General features: G+C 39.7%; 1 protein-coding gene across 17 annotated transcripts in view; it reads left to right on the top strand.

Moving 5' to 3' along the window:
* Window positions 1-22,766, top strand: part of ROBO2 (roundabout guidance receptor 2) — a 1,122,909-nt gene that overhangs the window by 637,729 nt on the left and 462,414 nt on the right. Inside the window, exon 1 of one of the 17 annotated variants that reach the window (XM_074599435.1) lies at window positions 8,706-9,743. The exons of the other annotated variants lie outside the window; for them this stretch is intronic. Within the exon in view, the coding sequence (XP_074455536.1) occupies window positions 9,689-9,743 (55 nt within the window). The 5' untranslated portion in view covers window positions 8,706-9,688. Of the gene's footprint in view, window positions 1-8,705; window positions 9,744-22,766 lie in introns of those variants that run through there. 17 annotated transcript variants of the gene reach the window in all.

Here is a 22,766-nt window from a genome sequence, read left to right as displayed (position 1 = left end):
CTACACATCTATAAGCATTACTACAGTACTTTGAATTTCATACCTAGGAGTATTTACCATTTTTTACTTAAAAATTATCTTGTAGCTTTACTCCATATATTGAGTCATTTACTTTAAAACTGAAATTTTAATAGACCTGACACTTACAGATTAAAGAGCTCGTACAGATTCTTCTTTTTCTTGGGAAATGATAAAAAGTTAAGTTTTTTACATAACTTTTTGCCAGAATCATTGAAGACTCGTTTGCTTTAGAAAATCTTTCAGCAGGTAATGTGGAAGTGGGAGTTAATTACTCTTTATATTACAGAAGTCCATAGATACACAATCCTGGTTACAGGATCTCATTGTGGTAGATGCTGTTGAAACCCAATTCTTTCCTCATTCTCAAGATACGTACCTTCTGGGCCATGGCAGTGCAAAATACCCTATTCTTCTCAAGGTTGTCCTAGAAGGCTGAAGTATTGCTGATTGTCTGGGTAAGATAAGCTTACAATGTGTTTCTCTTGTCTACAAAAAGCTGACTAAAATAATTTAAGCTGGGAATCAAGTAATAACTTTTGGTCTTCACCAGCATGGGCAAGATTTGAACTGATGACTCAGATTGAAACATGCTAAATTCCACCATCAGCCACAGTATTGCAAGCTGTACAATGCAAAAAAAAAAAAAGAAAAAAAGAAAAAAAAACGGATTTTCTTTTGTGTGGGTAGTGTGCTTTAAATGTGAAAGAGTCTTCCTAGCTGTGGCAGTAAGCAGCTTTGAGGTAATTGCTATTTTGTGTTTCAGTTCAGAGACAGACGTTAAAATGAGTCATTGGCTTCTGTTTCGGTATTCTGAGCTGGCCCCTTTGCATGTACAGTTTTATTGACTTTAAAGGGACCATGTACTGGCACAGCTGCTCCCAGTATAATAGGATATGCAGCATAGAGGAAAAACATCCCCACATATTTTCCTCATAAAAGTTTGGTGATTTTGTATACAGTAAAAGCAATTAAATCCTGTAATAGCTTTAGCTGCAAAATATACAAAATACAATATTTCCTCTAGTGATTGTACAGGATACTTGGTGTTTACATTTGTACTTATTTATTTGTCATTTTGATTAAATGCATACTTTTTAAGGTGAAGTCTTGCTCTGAAGTTTCATTTTTTTCCTCTTTTATGTTTCTTTTCAATTTACTTTTGACATTTATGTCAGTATTGACCCCTCTTTGAGTCTGCCATGCAAGGGAGAGGTATTAGCCCAAATTCTGCTGTGGGAACTCTCTGTGCTTCAGCTGCCTTTAATAGGATCACAGTTTTAAAAAATAAGTCATATACTTATATAAAAATTTAGATAGAAAACTAAATTACATCAGCAGTGAAAAATCATATGACTGAAACATCAATTCTAATTTAAAAGCATTTCTTGAGACAATGCAAAATGTAATTCTATTGCCGAAGTGAGGCAAGGCTGTTCTGGGACAAAACTAATATAGAAGTCTGACAAATATTGTTAATAATCCACTGATATGTATAACTGATGAGAACAGTGTTGACAGCACCATATTGCAAAAAAGAATCATAGCCTGATGGGAACATTACAACCCACTGGTAGAAACATGCAAGAGCCTCTAATGCTGTTAGGGTTGCCACCATAGTGATGGACCAGATTCTCAGGAGCTGACATCTTCATAAATCAGAAGCTCTGTGGTACCACAACAGGTCCTTGGTTTGACTAATATATGATTACAGTTGAGGACTGTAGTACAGCAGAAATCATGCTAAGCAATAACCTATCTATCTGTGCCGTTGAAACTTTGGAGGCCAGAGATAACAAAGGGAACTCAGTAAGTCTGGCTTCTTCTTCTATGAAACAGTAACTATAAAATCCAGCTAAACTCAAAAGCCGTTTAAGACTGAAAAACAATACTTATGTGTCTATTAGAATTTTCAAGTTAATTGACTTGGTAATGAAATAATAAATCTTGTCTCCTACTTTATTAAATTAAACAACACTTCCTATTGTAAATAATATTTGCCCATCTATACATGGATATCTACATAATGGACATTTACATATGGATCTCCTTGTAGGAATTTCTGACCTGTTAACAACTTATGTACATATATAGTTACATATTTCCATTTTAAAAGCTGTAATTAAAGTGTAAATATTGTTGGCTAATGTAGTTGGCTGTCAATATGCACTTGTTATGGAAAATGTGACATATGTCATTTAATAAGAGAGCATAACATGTTATAATTACGCAGGAATATGGTGTTCATCTTAAGACTTATTTGTGTATCATACAGTTATAAATGTTGTGTTGCTGTATAGCTTTAATTTCTGATCCTTGGAAGTCAGGGTGCAGTAGCTACACTTATTTTCACATGAATCAGTCTGATCGCACTACTATGAAATATATTTTTCTAGTGAGAATTTCACCTTTGCATCTCTCGTGTAAGCGGGATAAGATTTTATCCTCTTCCGGTTCTTCATTTTAAATGCTTGTTCTTTTTTTGAATGATTCAATAACTACCTTATGCCCTCTGGAAACCTAAACTGTCTTTTGAAATTAAGCTTAACTTGTCACTCAAGGAATGGTTTTATTTTTTGTATGTAAATTAGGGCAGAGTGCAGTTTTGTTAATTTTTACTAAAAATGAATGTCTGGATAGAGGACTACATTATCAAAGGAATAAAATTACTCTTGGAGTCTTATTTTATTTGTAGTTGATAGAAAATGTCTTTCACGTCCTTATTTACGCAGATTCGCACTTTATTCCATAATTGGTGCCTTCATCTTATTAAATAATTGACTTTTCCTTCCTTAGACATTACACAGTGTCCTGGATATAAGAGAGGGAAATACAAGTTCCTGATGTAGCAGACAGGAACACTCACAACCCTTACAGATGGTCGATGTACAGACGTATCAATATGATGAAAATATTAGTGTGTAAGAGGAAATCCCTGACATGGAGAATGCTAGCTAGATGTAGTCTGTGGAAAGACTGGAAGGGATGCAGCGTGTCCTGTTGCAAATAATGAACTCATGCTACAGTCTACAATGTGGGGACAGCCATAAGCTTGATGTGCAACTTCCCACACTTGGTAGAAAGGCTATTAATTTTAGATACTGCAATTGCAACAGGAAGCGTTTCCAATCACAAGAGAGCAAGGAATGCTCTTCTATTCCTGTAATAGTCACTGTTCAGTCTACTTAGGGGTCACTCAACAAAGGCTCCTAGAATTGCAACAGAAATGGCTTAAATTTGAGGAAACTCAAGCAATTCTTTTATTTATAGCTTGTGTGTGCAGTTTTATGCAGTTTTATGACAGAAGTGAGTACTACTGAACAGTGTAGTATATACTTCTCTACTGAGAAACCTTGGCATTCGGTGTCAAACAAGTACACTTACATGCTCAGAACTTTGCTAGTATTGCCACTCATAGAACCATGGAACCTCAGAAAAGTATTGGTCAGAAGAGACCTCTGGAAATCATCTAGTCCAACTTAAAGCAGGTTCACCTTCAATGTCTAGGACATTGTCCAATTAGGTTTTGAATAGCTCCAGCAAGAGCGATTCCACAGCTCCCTTGAGCACCTGTTTGACTGCCCTCATGGTAAAAAACGGTTTCCTGACATCTAACTAGAACCCTCCCACATCACAAGTGGTGTGCATTACCTCTTGTCCCATCCCTGTGCACCTCTGAAAAAAGTATGGTTCCACCTACTCCATGCAAGTCTATGTAAGTCTATATGAAGTCCAGCAGTTTTGAAACGGCTTTAGTGGCTATGATTGTGACAGGCATTGTTCGCTTCACACAACAGGTTTTGAGTTTCAGCCCTACTAGTTAGTCACAGACATATTTCTAATATATGCTTCTCTTATCCCTTTAGTATAAAGATGCTGTTGTTTATTTAAATGGCAACTCCAGGTATCTCAAAGGGTGGTTGGTGTACTGCCATCTCTTACTCAGCAGGAAAACACAGACCTGTATTTCACACAGCAGTAAACTTACCAATTCTTTTGTGAATGCCACAACTAGAAGCTTCCTTTCACCTCGCCCTTCTGCCCTGGAGGACGGAGAAATCTGACCCTGATTTTATGTATAATCCATTTTCAAATGCTTTTTTTAACTAAGAATTATTTATTTGCTTTCTTGAATTTTTGACCAAGCTGCAAAGTGTGAAAGACACTGTATCTTTTTTTATGGGTGGTAAAAGCACATACATAGAACAAATGGAAAGTAGGATATACAAAATCTTTATGTGGTAACTTCATACGTAACATATAAATATTTGTGCTTATTGACTACTCTGAATTTCAGTTAAAAATAACAGAATCAAGTAAAATTTATTTTAGGTGAGGCTGTTTTAAAAATTGTCAAGAAACTGTACCATCTTTCTGTTACCAGTTTTTGCACATTTAATGAGCTGTGGATGCAAAACCTAAATTGAGCATATGATGTATATCAAAAAACTTGCAATAATTTAATTTACCAAATATTTATCTTACCAACAGTATAGATCATTCTTATAACTGTGGTAAGCATTGTAGCTGTACTAGTAACTGAAAACAGTGCAGACATACTAACAGTCTAGCAACGTAAGGATGTTTCAAAATAGGGTTCTTAGTGTTGCTTGATTGCTATTTCCATAGGAATATTCTCAAGTCAGATGCCACAACTCAGGAATTTTTTAATGTTGAAGCAGACAGTGACCCTCTGTGCTGCAAGTAAGAGAGACCTGTGATACAGAGAAAGAAACACACGCTTCTGGCACCCCTTTTTTTTTTTTAATCCACAAGAGTGGTCTAGGAGAGTAAGTTAGTTAAAATTGTGGTAGGCAGGGACAGCAGAAAACTAATTTTCAAGGGCCTTCAAGAGAGAGATCTAGCCACAATGCTTAAACTGTTTCTAGCAACACGTCTTCTTTTCCTGGACTGAGTGCCTGATTTACCTCTCAGTGTCCAATCTTCCTGTGGAAGACCCTATTGATTGCAGCAGGAATAATAATCATGCTTCAGCATTGATAAGGATTAAAACTTATAAATTATTTTCTCTTTTTTCTCGTCATGTATACAATAGTCAGATGACATCAGACAGATGGAAGACAAGAGCATGTTCTCTGGGAAAGTCCATGCTCACTGTGGCATTTTTTGCCTTTTTCTTTTTGGGTTTCTGAGGCTACCTACCATTACATGCTCTGAATTATCCTCTGGATCTGCCTTTTCCTTTACTCCAGAGTCTAAAAAGACTAGTCTGTTAACTTAAATACTTAAATTAGTTGCCTGCATATAAATTATATGACCATCACGTCACGTTATCTTTTTGAATATTAAAGATCTCTAGTGACTTTCAGCAATTCCCTGAATGAGTAGCTCTAGTATCCAGAATAAATGCTATATGATCCATCTCAACTCAACCTATCCTCTTGGCGAAGATAACAAGAGGTTTTTATGGCAATTCAGAAATAGAGTGTATTATATACGTTTGTAACACCAGAAATGGTAATGTTGACTTAGAAGAAAAATGCTTTGAATGGTAGAGCTCACCTGAAAAGAGCGCTAGTCTTAGAACACTCATACTTTAAACACTGGATCTGACCTTTCGTATACTCAATATACATTTTAATGCAGGTATATAAGCCTAGGAATCACAGATATGAAACATCAAACTGGGGAAGCAATGAAACCTTTACTTGTACCACTGATATACGTCTGATCTAACTGCTGTTCTACCAAATTAGTCCTGCCTCATTTGATGACTGACCTCAGTATGAATCAGGGCAATCTTACTGTGCCATTTCCCTGTTCTAAAGTTCCACTTCAACAATACTCTTTGAACTGAAGCTTTATGTGCACTGATACTGACATGTCTTTTCCTCATCCTGCTCACACAAGTATTTTATCAGGTGGCATATTGCTCATAGCCAAACAAATAGCTGGCACATACAGTCCGTCTGTACAGACTTTGTTATTCAAGCAAAGAACATCTGTCTTGTTGGCCATGTTCATAGGAGGTTACTCAACAACTGGAGAGACAAACATACGTTTTTTTTTGATTCTAATATTTGGACTGAATCTTGTAATGGAAGCAAACACTGTTCCGAGAAAACTCTGCTCACAGGCTAGTGACTCTGATCTGTGACACATCCTGTGTTTGTAAGCCATAACACATGTGAACCTCCACTGTAATGCTCCAGCAGATCTCTAAGTTACCTTTTATTTTTTGACCTTGTTTGTTTCTTTGTTCGTTTGTATACTAGCCAAACTTAGCCGAGTTTTCTGAATTTGGGAAAATAGCACCAATACAAAAGACAGTTTCCCAATGCTCTCAGACTCTGCTAGCCATTTTGGAGGATGTTAACTCTTCTCAAAGAAAAAAATCACTGAACGACATATGGGAAAATTAATGCTTGAAAATCCTTGATTAAATTTGGCTGAAACTTTTCAAAGTTTTTCAAAGTGTTTAGTAGTTGAAAAGCAGTATTCTGTAGAAGTGAATGAATAAACCAGTAGCAACTATAATGAATAACCTATTGATTTCACTGAGAATGTTCATATCATATGAGTCATTATATCCTTTTACAGGTACCTCTGTACGTAAGGGATTTGAAGACTGTATATACCTACAAAATGTTATGGTCTATATCAGCTATTATTAAATTTATCTTAAATTTATTTGAGCAGCAGAAAAAGAACTGTACAGTGTATAGCTATTTCCAATTTAAAACTTTGTAATAAACAAGTCAGCATTTTGACTAACACTGTGTCCTTGAATTGTCCACTACAAAGGGAAATATTCTTTAATATTTCATGTCTTGTTACACATACTGCTGTCAGGTAGGTGATTTATGGTTTTCTGGTTTTGCCAATTCACAAGCACACTGACAAAGAATACCATTTTGATCACCTTACCCTAATTAGCCGTAATCATAGCCGCCTTCACAAGGTAGTCTTTAGATGCATTAATATATATTTATCTGCAGGGCATACTGTGAGTATAGAAGGACATCGTTCCCTGATTTGCATAAAGAGGCTTTGGAGTTGTCATCTGGCTTTGTATGGAATAGCAATAATCTTCTCAGACACTTAAAAAAGCTACAAACACCTCACACTGCCACATTTGGCAACGGTAAAATATTTGTCACTAATTACACACAAGAATCAATAACTTGCAGACCATTCATTTGAGTACGTGTGGGCAGTGTACGGTTTGCAGGAATGTGGTTCAGATCGTTTACGTGAAGAACTTATTAAAAGAATAAATGTCTAGTATATGCAAAATTAAAAAAAGTGAAGACTTGATAAGAGAAAAATATTTTGATTAGTTGGTTAACACGTAAGGAGGTAAGTCCCTTCTGTTTAAATAGCCCTGCTCATCCTAGTGCATCAACGCGTTGACTCACACGTTTTTATCACCAGTTAATTTTTATCTAGCACCATTGCGTTAAAAAGATCCTCAACTTTAACGTCCCTCTAAAAACTAAAAACAGAGGCTGGCTAAATACGCTACCAACGTATTTGAACAGGTTGCTTTGGAAAAGTTATGTATAATCCTGCTCGTTTCGGGTTGTCTGGTGGAGAAAAGACTTGTCGCCTACTGAAACGGCTCCCTGCTCTGCAGCCGCTCCCGAATCTCCGTCATTCCTGTCACAACACCCGCCTTTTCCACGCCGCCGGCCCCACTGGCCCGCCGCGGCCGTTGGGCGCTCCCGCGCGCCGGGGCGGGGACCGCCGAGGGGGCCGCGCGCGCCGAGGGCGGGCTCCGCCGCAACAAAAGGCCGCGCCGGGCAAGGGCGGGTGGCTCGTGTCTGCCGCGTGCCAGTAGGGGGCGCTCGAGCTTCACCGTGCGGCGCTCGCGCTGGCTGCGGTGACGGCGCGCGGCGGCAAACGCCGGCCTTAACCGTCACCTCGGGCCCGTCACTCTCCGAGCGCCCCGTGCTTGGTGCGTCTCTGCCCGGGCACCCTCTGCCCTCTCCCGGCACCCGTCCCTCTTAAATTCCGGTTTCCTCCACATCGCACCTTCCTTCGGGTGGTCCCTGTCTCTCTCTCTTTTTTTTTTTTTTTTCTGTGGTGGTTTGGGGTTTATTCTGCCGTTCCTGTGCGTGGCGGGAAGAGGGGCTGTTCTCCCTAGTGTCTTGAGGGGGACGACGACGACGCGGCCCTTTCTCTCGTCTCCCTTCCTCACCGGCCCCCTCCGGGGACGGCGGTCGCTTCCGCGAAACTTTGCGGCTGAGGGGGGTTGCACTGCAGCCGAGGGGCCCGGGGCAGGGCGCGGGAGACGCTGCTCGCTCCGGGTTTTCGGCTGAGCGGGCCCGCCGGTCCTACAGCCTTTGTAGGTCACGCGTGATCCATTTTTATTTTATTATTTTATTTGCCGCCTTCCTTTCCCACAGAGCGGGTCAGCAGGGAAATCTCGAGGTGGGGCGGGGGGATGATCCTTTCAGGAGTCTCGCTCCCAAAGTGTATGTGCGAGAGAGGGCATGAATAATTAAGAGAACAGTTCCATGGAATCGCTTACCGAAAAATTAGCTGCCCATTAAATGGGAAGCGGTGAGGAGCAATCATGTAAATTCTACCTATACCCAACTGTAGAAGAGAAGCGGTGGGTATGTGTGGGGAGGGGGGCACTGCCTGCAGCAAGCCCCGTTTCCAGTCCTGTGGCTGTCTGCTTACATCGCCGTCCTCATCTCCCTACCCCGGGAGGAGAGGGGGACGCGTGGGTGTGGAGCGCAGTGGTTTAGTCCACACCCCGCAGCCTCCCTTCCCCAGGCAGCCTCGGGAGCCGCGCTCATTCTCCTCCCTCTCCCTGCCAGCCGGTGTGTCCGCGGCGGCAGGAGGCGGAGGCGGCGGGAGGGGAGAGGAGGAGAGGAGAGCGAAGCGCAGCGGCGGACGCCGGCTTGTCCGCGGCCGCCCGGGAGAGCTGCGGCGGCGGGAGCCCCCTCCCCGCACCCCCAGCCGCACGCACCCCCCCGCCGCCAGAACTGCACGGCAGCAGCCCGCCCGCCGCGGCACCGCGCTGGAGTTGCTGCCCTCAAGCAGTTTCCGCTCTGGTTTTCAGTGAGGAGGGAGGTGTAGGGGACAGGGCTTTATTTTGAGGGGATGCTGAGAAAGCCGTTCCCCTCCTGTAGCACGTTGCCTAGGCGTTCCTATTATGGAAGTTAAGTGAGAAACTCTGCAGCTTGAACTGATTTGGGAGAGAAAGAGAGAGAAAGGGGTAGGGGGAGGGCGAGAGGAAAGCAAAATAGCCAAACCAAGCCAATGATTTTCCTGCAAAGTGCCGGGAAGTTTGCGGAGCACTTTCTAGGAATCAGGCCCTTTCTCAGAGGCTCTCCTTGTCTTCCGAAGAAGGAGCTTGCTTTTGGATTGCCATGGATCCTAAAGAGAGTCTTAGACACACTTGAATAATTCCTCTGCTTGGGCTGGATTGGTGGGAATTTAGGAAGGAGCGTGTGTGCAAAGCAGAAGCCTTCGGAGCTCGCTCACTGCTCTAATCTGTATGGATCTAAAAGTGTCACATTCAAGACCTTTCCATCTGCAGCTTTTGATTTCAAGATTTCCCCTTTCACTTTAAGTAGCTGCTAGGAAACTGAAAACTTTTGGACCTACCTCTTATTGGCTTTGGATACTTCTTTTTTTTTGGATCTCTGTGGAATTGGTCTCACAAGCCATCGGGATTTGCTTTTAATATGTCAAAATGGGTCTGCTGACGCCACTCCTGCTCTTTGGATTTGCATTATTTCAAGTCCATGGTAAGTTCGCTTATTTTAGATGTGCCATTTCTGTGCAGAATTCCCCTTCATCTGAATCTGATTTGGGACAGCACATGGACGGCATTATAAGCCTTAACATTACACAGCCTTAAGTTTGTTTCTGTATAAAAATGGTATTTCGGGGCGGGGGAGGGAGAATATGTGTTTCCAAGATGCAATCCTTCCCGTCTGCTAACATAATGGAAAAACAGCTTATGAATGGAAGAACGTCAGCTTGAGGTAGCGAGGAAAGAGTAAAAACTACAGTGCTAAATCTTTTATTTCAGGGTGTGTGTTGGGGGGGGGCGGGAAGCGGGAAGGAGAAAGGAAAGGCAGACAGCTGTTGTAGCTGATATTACTTTGCCTCCTCCTATTGTTAAACTTTCCACCGGGAGAGCCGGCTGATGAAATAAATAGGTTAACTCTGCCTCGGCTCCAGGTGAGGCGAATTGGCGAATTTCCAGAGTCCCTAAACACCTCCTTTGGCGCTGGCGGAGACTGGAGCAGGCGCTGGCGAGCTGCAGACCAGGCAGGCAGGGCGCTGGGAGGCGGACACCACAGCACCCACCACCCCGCATCACCTCCACCCACTCCCGTGGGGCTGTGCAGGTGCGGTGCGGCCGTCCCGCCACGGTGGGGCTTCGCTGGAGGGTGGGGCGGGAGGGTCTACCCATCATCTTCCCCTGCACCCCCTCGTTATGGGTTTTCCGGAGGGAGCGTTGTCATGAAGTTCAGCAACGTTTGGGGGGAAAGGGTGGATTTTCCCTGCGCTCTCCCCTCTGGGTCTGTTCTACAACACTTCTTGCGCTTTTCAAGTTTAAGTAATGAATGGGGAGCTATAAATTAGCATCTTAGGGAAGTACGCTTGAGCAGGGCGGAAACTTAAGTACAACGGTAAATGGTCTTTCAAAGTAGGGGTTGGCGCTGTACTGCAGCGTAGATGTTAGATGCATTACAGTAGTTCAAGCACAGAACTAGGAAGCGAGCATCTGTAATAGCATACAGTTCTACATGAGTGTGTGCTGGGACCAAATGCTCGGCAGTCTGCCTAGGGTTGAGTATTTGCATCTCTAAACAGTGTTTTAGATTTTAGGTGACTTTAATGTCTGGGACTCTGGCTGGTTTTGCCTGTCTGTTAGAGCAAACTGTTCCAGGAAGCTACTGCTTACAGTATTTACTGTATCAGTCCTGAAGCAAGGACTCTAGGTTTATTGTTTGCAGTCACAGGCTGCTTTGGGTATTTCTCCCCCTCCTCTCATCTTCCCCCACCCCCTAGCAAGAAAGGAGGCAAAATAGATGAGAACAGGGAGACATTCAAGTACGGTTTTACATTGGTTGCATAATATGCTATGCAGTTTAATGTTCAGTTTGGTCTACCGATAAGAAAATTTCTGCATAATGTATGTACATGCTAAACAGTAGGAAGTTTTAACTGTGAAAGGATTTAATGGAACGTTTGCGTCTATCAGCACGGTCATAGGTTTGCGGGGATTTTGTTCTCTGTTTGCTTTATTTTTCCTACTGTAATGTATTTTGATCCTTAACTTTAAGACCACCAGTATTGGAGATATCTTTGCATACAAACTGAAAACATGAGGCTGTAGAAATGTAGTTATTAGTAAGTGTTTAAAATTGTATGTAGCTAGAAGGAATACAATTAAAGTGCTCAGTGGAAGTGACAGAGTGAATCAGAGGAGCTTGGTGTTACAGAATGTAATTAATGTACCAGGCTGTTTGGAGATATATGAAACAAATGCAATTAACCAGCTTGCTGGAACGACAGGAGCAAGATATAATTTATTCTGGTTTTGTTATAGGGAACACAAGTAGAACCTTTGTTCTGGCTTAGCCTTACAGGACACGAGGGTGGGGGGTGCAGGTGAAGCACGTAGCTAGTTTAGAGCTGGACCGTTAGAAAAAAAAAATGCCAAGAAACTGCCCAGAATAGATGTGATCCTCCCCTTTTGTGGGAAGATATTGCAGAGACTATCAAGTTTGCCTACGTTAACAACTCTCTTAAATAAATAAAAAGCCTTGTGGATAGCGTATCTTGACCAAGTGGAGGTACGCTATTATTGCCGAAATGACTAACAAGTAGCTTTGAAGAAATACTGGCATGCAAGCTTGGCACGCTGTACTTTTGTCTCCTTAGGAGCATAGTAATTACGATTACACTTTAGGGTGACATATACCACCAGTTGCTTAGAAAAGATATATAACAACATTAGCGCTATTTGTAATGCTTTAATTTAAGAGAAAAAGGCAAAGCCCAACAGACCTTTTGTTTAATAGGTCCTTGGTTTGTTTGAAAGTTACCTCTTAGTGCATTTCTGGTTTTGAGGTGTCTTTATTGTTGGGTTTGGGGTTGGGTTTCCAGACAGAGAGAGACACTGTAGTATTTGAAGCATGTTAGCCATCCTCTTCCCTGTGACATTAGTTTTGTTTAGTAATTCAGCAGTGGTATTACACAGTACACAGTGGTGTAGATCAAAATGATAATTTTGTCTTCTAAAGTTATTTTCTCTGTCCATGCTGTTATGACACCTGAATATTGCAAAGCTTAATGAAAATGGCAGAAAGCATACATATATGTGTCTATTTTATTATGATTGTGCTTATGATTTTCCTGTAGCCTTATCCATATTCTTGCAGTCTGTTGAGGGAATAACTGTAATTTTTTCTTTAGCTATCAATCTTGGTTACTGTTCTTGAAAAAACAAACAAACAAAACCACACCCCACTAGACAGAGTCTGTACCATAAAACAAAACACTAGCTATTGGAGTTAAAACAGTTGATTACATGTTTTTTAATAGCATTCAATTGATTTTTCTTTCATTGTTATGTGTTTTTTGTTATCTTTCTTCCAATCGTTGGTAAAGCTTGAAAGAATGAATATTAACGGAAAAGTTCACAACTGCTGTGAACACAGGTGCGTGGATGTTACCACAGACACTAGTTTTAGTGGGCCAAACCCTACCCTGGTAGGACTCATAGTGTGTTCAATGAAAATTACAACCTTTTATGTCAGGGATGGCTTTTAGCCATTGTCCCTTAAAAACTTCAAGTGTCATGCTCTTGAATGTGTGATGGCGTTAAAGATATGCAAGAATAATTCTGTAAAAGCAGCATTTTATCTCCATATTGTTATATTTCAAAAGCATTTATTTTCTTAATGAAAAGCATGCATCTGAAATGGTAGGGTGGCTCAAGCATTTAATCTTCCTTTTCCTTTTTTTTTTTTTTTTAAATTCATTTTATTTCTTCACACCAGTGAGCTACACATCTGTGGCCTTGTGCAGGTCTCAGTTGCCTATCAGAGAACATGGCTTACATATAAAGCTAGAGTACATTCTTCCAGTGAGTATTAGAGCTGACAGGGTCTTGATCTCTCATGTGGGTTTTTCTGTTGATGGATAACCTTTGCTTCTGTGGAATATGTGCATTTTAATGCATTAAGAGTAAAATTCTGAAGTGGAGAGTTTGTGTTTTTATTTCCTTTAGCTTGTTCTTCCATAGGACCGAATTCTGCAGAACATTTGAGAGTATGCTTCCATAACTTATCCAGAATCTCATTGAAGTTAATAAGAATTTAAACATGTGTTCCAAGTTAATCATATGCTTTAAAACTTTGCTGAGTAGGGATGAATTTATGCCCATGATGAAATGTTTCACTGAATTAGTCTTAATGTTTTGCTTTCTTTATTTCCTGTCTGGTAAGTCATTATCGCAACAGCATATATTTACGTGCAAAAGATAGGCAATGAGAAAATCATGTCATTGCACTTCCAGAGGTGGATATGTTTGAAAAGTAATGTAGTAATTCAAATGATTTTGTTGTTACTGTTCTTTTGATAATTTGGTACACTGCAAAAGGTCTGATACCCCACAATCCTTTCAGAAAAGGGAGAATAGGGGTTTTTAAACTTTTCTGTTGAGTTGGACTTACTACAATAATTCTTCCATTAGGAACTTTCTGGAATGATGAGATTCATGTTGCTTAAGGAAAACAAGTTTTAGCACTGCAGGCTAAAGATATATAATCTTAAAAGTAGACAAAAGGATATAAGTAGATTTTCAAGGATGCATAAAAAGCATCAAGGAGATGTGCCAAAAAATTCAGTGAGAGGAAATGGAGGCTTTGGCTAGTCTGTCCAGTCAGCTCTGTTTCCAGGAGTTGCTTTCTATAGCAATGCTATGTAGGCTCATAGCACTAAATTCAAGACATGCTCTGTCCGCTGCTGAACCATTTAGTGGAAATTACTAAAGAGTATGCAATGGCTTTTTAGCCATTTGCTACCCTTGAATTGCTATTCATATATCGATCTTGGCTAAACAGATTGCTGACAGGTTCTGTACATTCTGTTTCAGCCACCTAAGAGGAACACTGCTGTCAGGTTTTATCTGTTATCTCAGCTGGCGTGGCAGAGGTTGCTCTTCCTGTGGCTGCCATCTGGCTCACCATCTCTCATACCAACCTTGTGGAGGATACTTAGTAATCATATTGATGCTGTCTCTTGCCAAGAGGCTGGGTTACTGGTGCTCTTTTCTACACTTCTATAGAAATCTTTGTTTTGTGTGCAGAAGAAAGTATGCATTTGCTCTCGCCAAATAAATAAATGTGTTCGTTTTTTGGTTTGGACTGAACAAGCATTTCTTGTGTTTAACTGCTGAATTTTTAAAGAACACTTATTGTTATCTAATCTTTCTTGCACTTTTGCAATGCACACTTGCATTTTTATAGTACACGTGCCTTGTATATTCCAAAAAAGTTCCTTTTAATTTTGGTACATAGGAGGATACAGAATTTGATTTTAAATTGCTACTTCAGAGAAAGTGTTGTGGATACCTTTTATGCAGGACTAGTCATGTGGACTGTTAGTTAGGAAATCTTTGAATGCAAAATAATTGCACGGAAATAAAGATGTGTGCAGGATTTAGTCTTAACATATTTACTGTCACACCTGGCTTCTACTATATGATGCAGACTGTGGACTGTCTGCCCTTGAAGTTATGTGTCCAGAAATAAGATTGAGTTGTTGGTCTTGTCCTCACCTCAGACCCTTTCTTTAACAAAATAACTGTTAATCCCCTGTGGTTAACACTTTTTTATTGTTAGAGTGGACAATTAAACAAGGGCCTGATAATTTAGGACCTGATTTGCACCACTGAAATTTATTTCCTTTGTGTGAAAGATCTTGAAAGCCAGTGGTGATATCTTGACTTACGGTAAGTAAAGGCTTGCATCTTAATTCATGTAATGTAATCTTGTTACAAGATGAAGTTGGCTTGTTACTGCATCCTTCCGTGGGGATACCTTCCAAATACTAGAGGGTACAAGTGCATGTTGCTGCTTCAGTCCTGCTTGCTCCTTTCTTGTTCCTATAGTGCTCTCTTTACTAGTACAGAGTATCCCTTTGTAATCAGAAGGCTGCTTCTTGTGCTGGATTGTGGATGTAATGATATGCATTCTTAATATTTTTTCAAGCCAAAAGTTCATGAAGTAAGAAATGGCTTTTTAATTCCATCTCTGTGGCTTATCTTGGCTTTGCTGCGATGGAAGAGATCCAAGATGTGCTCTTAATTTTATTAAAATAATAACTTTCATCAATAAATTCATGAACAACAATAGACAAACTAACCAGTAGTACCCATGTAATAACCTGCTGTTACCTATATTGAGCTGCTGTGCTCTAGTGGCTAAGCCTAATTGAGATCCATCTTCATATTATAGACAAACATGATGTGAAAATATTAATTTAAACAATGCTCTGGCAGAAGCAGCTTCTGCGTATGCATTGAATTTGTAGTCTTTACCACTCTACCTCAGCTATTTTTTTGGCTAAGCAAATTGTAAACTCAGTAAATAATTGTTATTATCTGTGCACCTCTATGAGTTAACACATCTGTTTAACTGGGTTTTGAGCTAACTTTCTTGTTACGTTCTAGATAGATTTACAAACATGCTTCCCTGTGCTTAGTTTCTCTTTGAACTTAATTGCACTGCAAAACCGTGTCAGTAAAAAAACCACACAGTTTAATTTTTCTTAACAATAGAGTTACTTGTTTGTCTTGATATTTATACCAGGAAACAATGTATCTTTGGCTTACTGATGAATAAAGGCCACCAGTCTTCTAATGATTGCAGAGTATATTTTGGAACCAATTGAGATTGTGTGCATCCAGGGTGTATTGCAAACCTCTTATGCTATTTATCTGTCCTGGTTGTGGAGATACTCATTCAGCTCTACCTAGCTATGTGAATGGTGACAGAAAGAACACAACGCACTTTCAAATTAATTCCTCATCATTTTCAGGTGCTCATTGCATAAGACATCATTCCAAGCTTGATTTGGGGAGCCTTAATAATATGTGATGTTTGCTTGCAGAATTACCCTTCTTGTAAGTGAATCCTCATTGTACTCCTTCAGTTTCAGAAGAATTCTTCAATCTGACTACAATGAAAGACAGTGGCCTGCTGTTGTACTCTTTTATGCTTTGTTATAATTTACTTTTAATTTCTCTCATCACTTTTTCTCAGATCAAGTGGGAGAACAGTTTATTTGGTCTGATATATGGAAATGAAGTGGTAGGATGAGTGGGGATGCCAGAAGCTGAAGTATGATCTACCTCATTAGGGTTTACCTAGACAATTATGCCATAATGTCTGTTGCAGCATATGGTCTTTTAGTTTGTATTTATGCATTTAATGCATTGCCTATATAGCTTCAGTGTAGTGTTGCCAAGGTGGGAAGAGTTGCTCCATAATATGTCTGTCATAAATACAGATTGTACAAATATTTAAAGAATAAATGGCCAGCAGCAAGTTGTAAACCACAGTAAACTCAGTAGTTCAGTTCTGTTAATCGCTTGCCATTGATTACAAGAGAAACCGAGTGGAAAAAATTTAACCTTTTAAAACCAAAATGTCAGTTAACTAGCATCAGTCAACTTGTTTCTCATTCACAGTGAATGGAGGAACCCTTCATGCCGGGGTACCAGAGGTACTTTTTTACTGCTGTGAAAATTTCAACAGTAAAGAAGCAGTTATGAAAAGTATTTTAATGCTGTGTGAACCCTATAATCATGGTTTCTCAAGCTGTCATTCTGTGCAGTTTTCAAAGTCCGTGTGTCCTGTAGCCCAGATGACTTCATCCTGGCAAAAGGAGTGGTCAATTTTAACAGCTTATGTTGTATCCTAAAGAGAACTTTGTAACTAAGGGTTGGACAATGGTTTCTTTCATGTCAGTATTATGAAAAATTCAAACGGTGTAGCAATGCTGTTGAACTAGGAGCTAGTTGGAAAAAGTGTGTCTTCTTCACCTAATTTTCCTTTCTCTAGTCAACTTGATCTCCTCCTTGGGATTGCCGCTCCATAGTGGAGGCTGCAGAAAAAGAATCTGTAGGCGCATCCTCCTTATCAGTTTCCAGAGATGAAATACTGTGCTCCACACATGATGTCACCTTCAAGACCTGGCGATGCTTATTGGTCCTGCATGTACATATACACAAGCACTGCCCTGCTCTGACAGTTTTCTGAGGAGAGAAGTGACACACTGTAAGCTGGGAGGAGGAGTGGCAGAGTAGCGTGATTACAGGTCCGTGGCTTGATGGACTAAAGGACCTACCCCATTTTGAAACAGGGAGTGAGGGGAGAGAGAGAAAAGCAGCGGAGCTGGGGTACAGAGCATGTGGGTGGATCAGGCAGCATAGGGCATGAAAAGGGGAGTAAAAGACTACTGTCAGGCTTAACATGATAGTGCTGATGCCTAATAACTGAGGCTGTTTTATACACAGTATGTTTAGGCGTTTATCATTGCTATGTCATTTGTATATCACTTACCCATGAAGTGAATAAACGTCTCTGTTAAACTGAGTCCAGATTTGTTTGGAGTGGCTGCAAGAAAATGCTAAATTGTGATTTGATGCAGTGAACTAAGGTCTTTGCTGGCTTTAACTTGATCCACTGCAGAAGTGCTGTGATAGAGTGGCTGGATTTTTTGTGTATTTGTTTTTATGATATGTAAGAGAAATTCAGTGGGCTGACTAAAATAGTTGGTTTACATTGAGGTAACGGCTGTTAAACAAAGGACTTTCAGTGGAAAAAATTAACTATCAGAAATAAAGCATTTTACTCTTGATCTATTACATCTGTTCTGTTACCAAACAGGGTTTTAAAATATGCTTTGATTTTAAGCTAGTGAATGGGATGTATCTATTCCTATATATGCCTGAATTATAAGAACTTCTGTGTTTTTTTTTTTTCTTCTGCATGAATTCGATTCATTGTCTTAAACTGTGAAATGTGATGTTTACCTAATGAGATCAGACAACTTGTTCTATAAGATCAAATCTCATGGGGTGAAATCCCAAAATCTGGACTAGGGGGATCCTACGATAAAATTGCTTTTTAGTACTGTTGTCTTTAAACCTCTAAGAATAGTTTACACTATAGTTTACATCTAGTTTAAAAAAAAAAAAGTTTTTTGTCTATGTAGGGATATAATTATATCTCTGCACACTTATAATGAAAGAAAATAACTTTAGAAACTGTAAGGAATAGAATTTATGTCCCTGAAGGCAAAACTGTAAACAGTTGTAGGAACTGTTAGAACACTGAATTAAAAGAAAATGGAATGTGTGACAAGTAGACAAACAGATATTTAATTAAATATGAATCAGGGTAAACCAGAACTGTTTATTGTTTACCGAATCCTTTTTGACAACTGCTCAGTTTAGGATAAAATGCAAAAGAACATACGTCTGACTTTGTATGACCCCAAATTTCTCTGTTCTCCCTTTCAGCAGACAACATGCCTTTTTTCTCTAAGTGATTTTTTTGGTTGCTAGGAGAAGTGCAGTAGTCTGCCCTGCTCTTATCCAGCAGTAAAACCGAAGAGTGTATTGAGGTAAAGAGAGGGGCAAAGCACAGTATAGGCCATGAATCACAAGTTGTCTCTAATATATCCACTTTGTTCCCACTTTTTCTTTGAAAACTTTTGTTTTTACTAATGGTGTTTCTTTTCAGCTGGTGTCTCAAAGCCATTCAGAGAGTGAAAAAAAATTGTGCTGTTAAGAGTCCACTTAGAGGAATAAAAAAAGGAGGGGGAGATATTGAGACTTATTCATAGGGCCACAGTGGTAGCAATGCGCAACTCAATGAATAGCTTCAGTCAGCTGCTGTTCAAACTGGATGATTGATACCTTCTGGTTTTTTTTGCTAGGGCTATAGAGTACACAGAAGGTCTTCATAGTGGCCCTGCCAGTTTTAATGCAAGATATTGAAGTTGTTTACAAATGATCTTCATACTTCAGTATATGCAGTATTCTTGAAGCATGTCTGCAGAATTTGAAAAGTAATGTTGCATGCCATTTGTTAAAATTAGAAAGAGAGAATTGTTAATAATCATGCTACTCTTGCTCTAGTTTGTGAAACCCTTTATTCACTCTCTAAAGTGTGCTTTTTGAATTAACTGTGTACCGTGGCAAGAATCACTTGACCGTCACCTCCTATAACGTTCTGAAAGTGTGCTTAACCAAATGTCATTGGCTAATTTTAAACCTTTGCAGTTAAAAATGGTTTTATGTAGCCAGATATTATAACAGGTATAAGTGATTAGACAATATTGTCTTTATTAGTAGACTATTGAAATAACAAGAGTTATGGCAGATTTCACTTGAAATTGATTGCAGGATGAATTTATAGACAATATATTCTTTCCTTAAGTGCTTAATGAAACCTAGCCTTAAGAGCAGTCTTAAAACAATGACTGTATCTCTCAAGAAAGATTGCTGAAGAGGTCATGTGTGTGAGATCCATCGATAAGGAAACAGAACATGTGACTGCAGAGAACTGCGATTTGTGCTGTAGAAACAGATGACTCCCTGTGAACAGAGCAGGCCTCTGTATCATTCCTTAACAGGAATAAGTGGTGAATGGCTAAGGGTCTCATTACCAATTTAGAATATCTTGTTGACTCAATTTAGCGACATGCAGATAATAGAGAAATTCAATGATGATGTAATTGGAAAAATAGTGCAGCAACTTGTACCGATTTGTTGTCTCCATTTGAACAAAATAGGTTTCACCCATATTTCTGAGGATATTGGGTGACCTGGCAGTACTGGATTCAGTCCCAGTGTAATTTAGTGGAATTTGTGTCTGTTTAGGTCAGGGCTGAATTTGCCCCCGGGGAAAGATGAAGATGGAAGAGTTGTAAGTTAAATTACAGGGAGCTGGCTCTATCTTACAGTCTGGTGATGGGGGTGGGAGTGTGTGTGTGGTTTTTCTGTGTGTGGTGTTTTTTTTTCTTGTTCTTCCTGATCCACACAGACTTTAGGAGTAATTTAAATACCATCTACACTACCACCGAGGCTTTCAGTTAACTTCCATGAAAGCTGCAAGTGCTGAGATCAAGGATTTTTCCCTCATAAATTACAGCAGATGTTGTCTCAGTCATTCTTCAGTGTTAGCCCAAAAGTGCTCTTGTCCCTCTTCCTGCTGAGAACTGCGTGGGAAAACAGACACATTTTTGTCACTGCATGTGGATGTTGATTAGCAAAATTGGATTAACTGTTAATATGTTAATATAAAGGATGTGCCCAATGCCACTTGGGAACTCCATGGCAGAAGGGAGAATGAGGTCTGGTCTCTAAGAACACAGTGGACAGCGGGGAGAGGTGTGCTAGTGTTAATGGTGAAGGAAGAAGGGGTAACTTGAACTGTTACTGCTGCTGCATCTCTTTACTTGGCATTTAAAGCAAGACAATTTTTGAGGTCCAGGAGGATGAGAATGGTAGAATCATGGACCATGAATCTGTTCTCTAGTAACAATTTTCCTTCCTGTTACTCGATAGTCCCACCGCACTGCATTATGAAAGAGAAACGAGGTAAGAGGGTGATCCAGCACTGCTGGATTTGGGACAGGGGCAAGGGAGGAGCAGCCACAGGTGCGGTGAAACATTAAGCTGTGCTTGTCCTTCCTGATCTTTCCCCTCCATCCTCAGCTTTGTGTTTCTGGGAGTCTAAATATGCTAAGGAAGGAGTTTGGAAAGAAGTGGTAGCTCTGGATCTGGACCTGTCTGAAATCGGAGGAAACCTATTGTTGCATGGTGACATTCAGCTATCTGACCTTCCTGCTCTTGCATTTCCCTCTTCGTTCAATTTAATGTGGCAAATGAAGCATCATTTTTTCAGAGAACTCATCTGTCCCTCAGAACCCGATTCATATGTAGAATAAAATCCTTTCAGATTAAGTTGATGCATCTATTTAAGTTAAGGACCAGCTATAGCCACAATATTGAAGTGGAAAAGTAAGGAATGAAGGCAGGTTTATGTATACTTTTCCTGTCATATGATATGGAACAAATCTGTGGTCATTTCTTACTCTTTCTGTCTTTCTCCTCTCCTGTTAAATCTATTTCCTAGTTTTTTGCTATAATGAAAGACGTGTGTACCTTGCTTGGCAAGTTTCAAATACAAAATCTCCTCACTGTTGATGCTTTGCATTTGTAATTCTACAACTTTTTCCTCTGCATAGGCCAGAAAATCAGAGACACCTTAGCTTACTACACAGAAACCACTGGCATAGAAACCTCTAGATTTATTCTAGAGAAATAATGGAGAAAAATATGCTCTTGTCTTTACAAATTTTAATTCCCTGTGCTGCTTGTCCGCTCCTTCTGTCTATGTTCCATGTTTCATTCATGTAGCTTGCCTCCTTATATTTCAAAGTTGAAGACTTTCTTCTGTCTTGTTTTCTTGTCAATTGTTATAGTTTCTTTCCCAGCTTTTATCTGTTCATCTCATTCTTCTCTGATTGGTTTATGTTGCTGTTTTCTAACCATGTTGCTTGAATATGAAGAATGAAAGGACTGAAATAACAGGAGAAGTTGTGGGGAATGTGGTGTTGGTGATGGAGGAACAATTATAAGAAACTTTGTTCTTTGTCAGGATTACTTGGTGAATTCTATGTGCATAGATAACCTTCTGTGGAGACAGAATCTTCTGCCAACCCTAACAAGTGTCTTGAGTAAATCTAAAGAAAGTAAAAAATTACAGAGGTAAGCCAAATTTCATGTGAAGTTGGAAAGAGGTACCTTCCTGAATGTTTAACCTTGTATCAAGTCTACCTTTTAATTTTGAAGCACATAAATCTCCTTTGTCATGGATAATCCTCTCCTTCAATCTAGAGAGAATTACAGATAACACACTGATTTGTTAGGTTTCCTATTCTTACAAATAGTTGAACTTTATCCATCTATAAAATATCCATACATAGATGAGCAATCAACTTTGAATATCTAAGCTGATTTTTTTAATGTTCTACAAAGTTCTAGAATATTCTATAAACAGACAATTAACATTAGATGGCAAATGATACCAGGTAGGCATAAACTGAATAGTAATGGCATTCAAGGAAGTTATTGTGCTGATGCTACTGTTGAAATCATTGATATTATTTGAATAATTAATTTCTTTTGTATGTATATACATGATCTATGTATACAATATTATACATAATACATTATATACTATACAATCCTGTAAGAGAACGCTTCTGACTTCCGAGGTAAACTGGGTGAAATACTTTCTGGGTGAAAGTTTAAGTTGTGGGTTTTGGTTCTGTGGTTGGTGGTTCTTTTGGTTTTGTTTTTTTCCTAATCCACAGTTGACCTTAGCTGTATTGAAGAACAAATGTTATTTTTTATACTGGGTAAGACTTGTGATGTGTATGAAATCCTGACTCAGCAGAAGACATTGGGAATTTTGTCATCAGCATCAGTGGGGCCACAGTTTTGTTTTTGGAGGGCATGGCAATGTGGGAGGCTATTGCAGAGAACAAAGTTTTGTTGGGTTTTATTTTCTTTTTGTAATTACACAAAGTTTAAGAGATTGACTTATAAATAAACATAGAGCTGTAATCAGGAGGTTAACAGATGCAAGAAGCTTCACCTGTGCTTTGTTACACAACTAGGGGGAAGCCAAGATAATGATGCGCCACACATCCAGTAGTAAACAGTG

The sequence above is a fragment of the Larus michahellis genome, chromosome 1 (genome assembly GCF_964199755.1).
Source record: "Larus michahellis chromosome 1, bLarMic1.1, whole genome shotgun sequence".
NCBI lineage: Eukaryota > Metazoa > Chordata > Aves > Charadriiformes > Laridae > Larus > Larus michahellis.
Note: the sequence above shows the minus strand (reverse complement) of the source record. Positions and strands in the feature narration are given on the sequence as shown.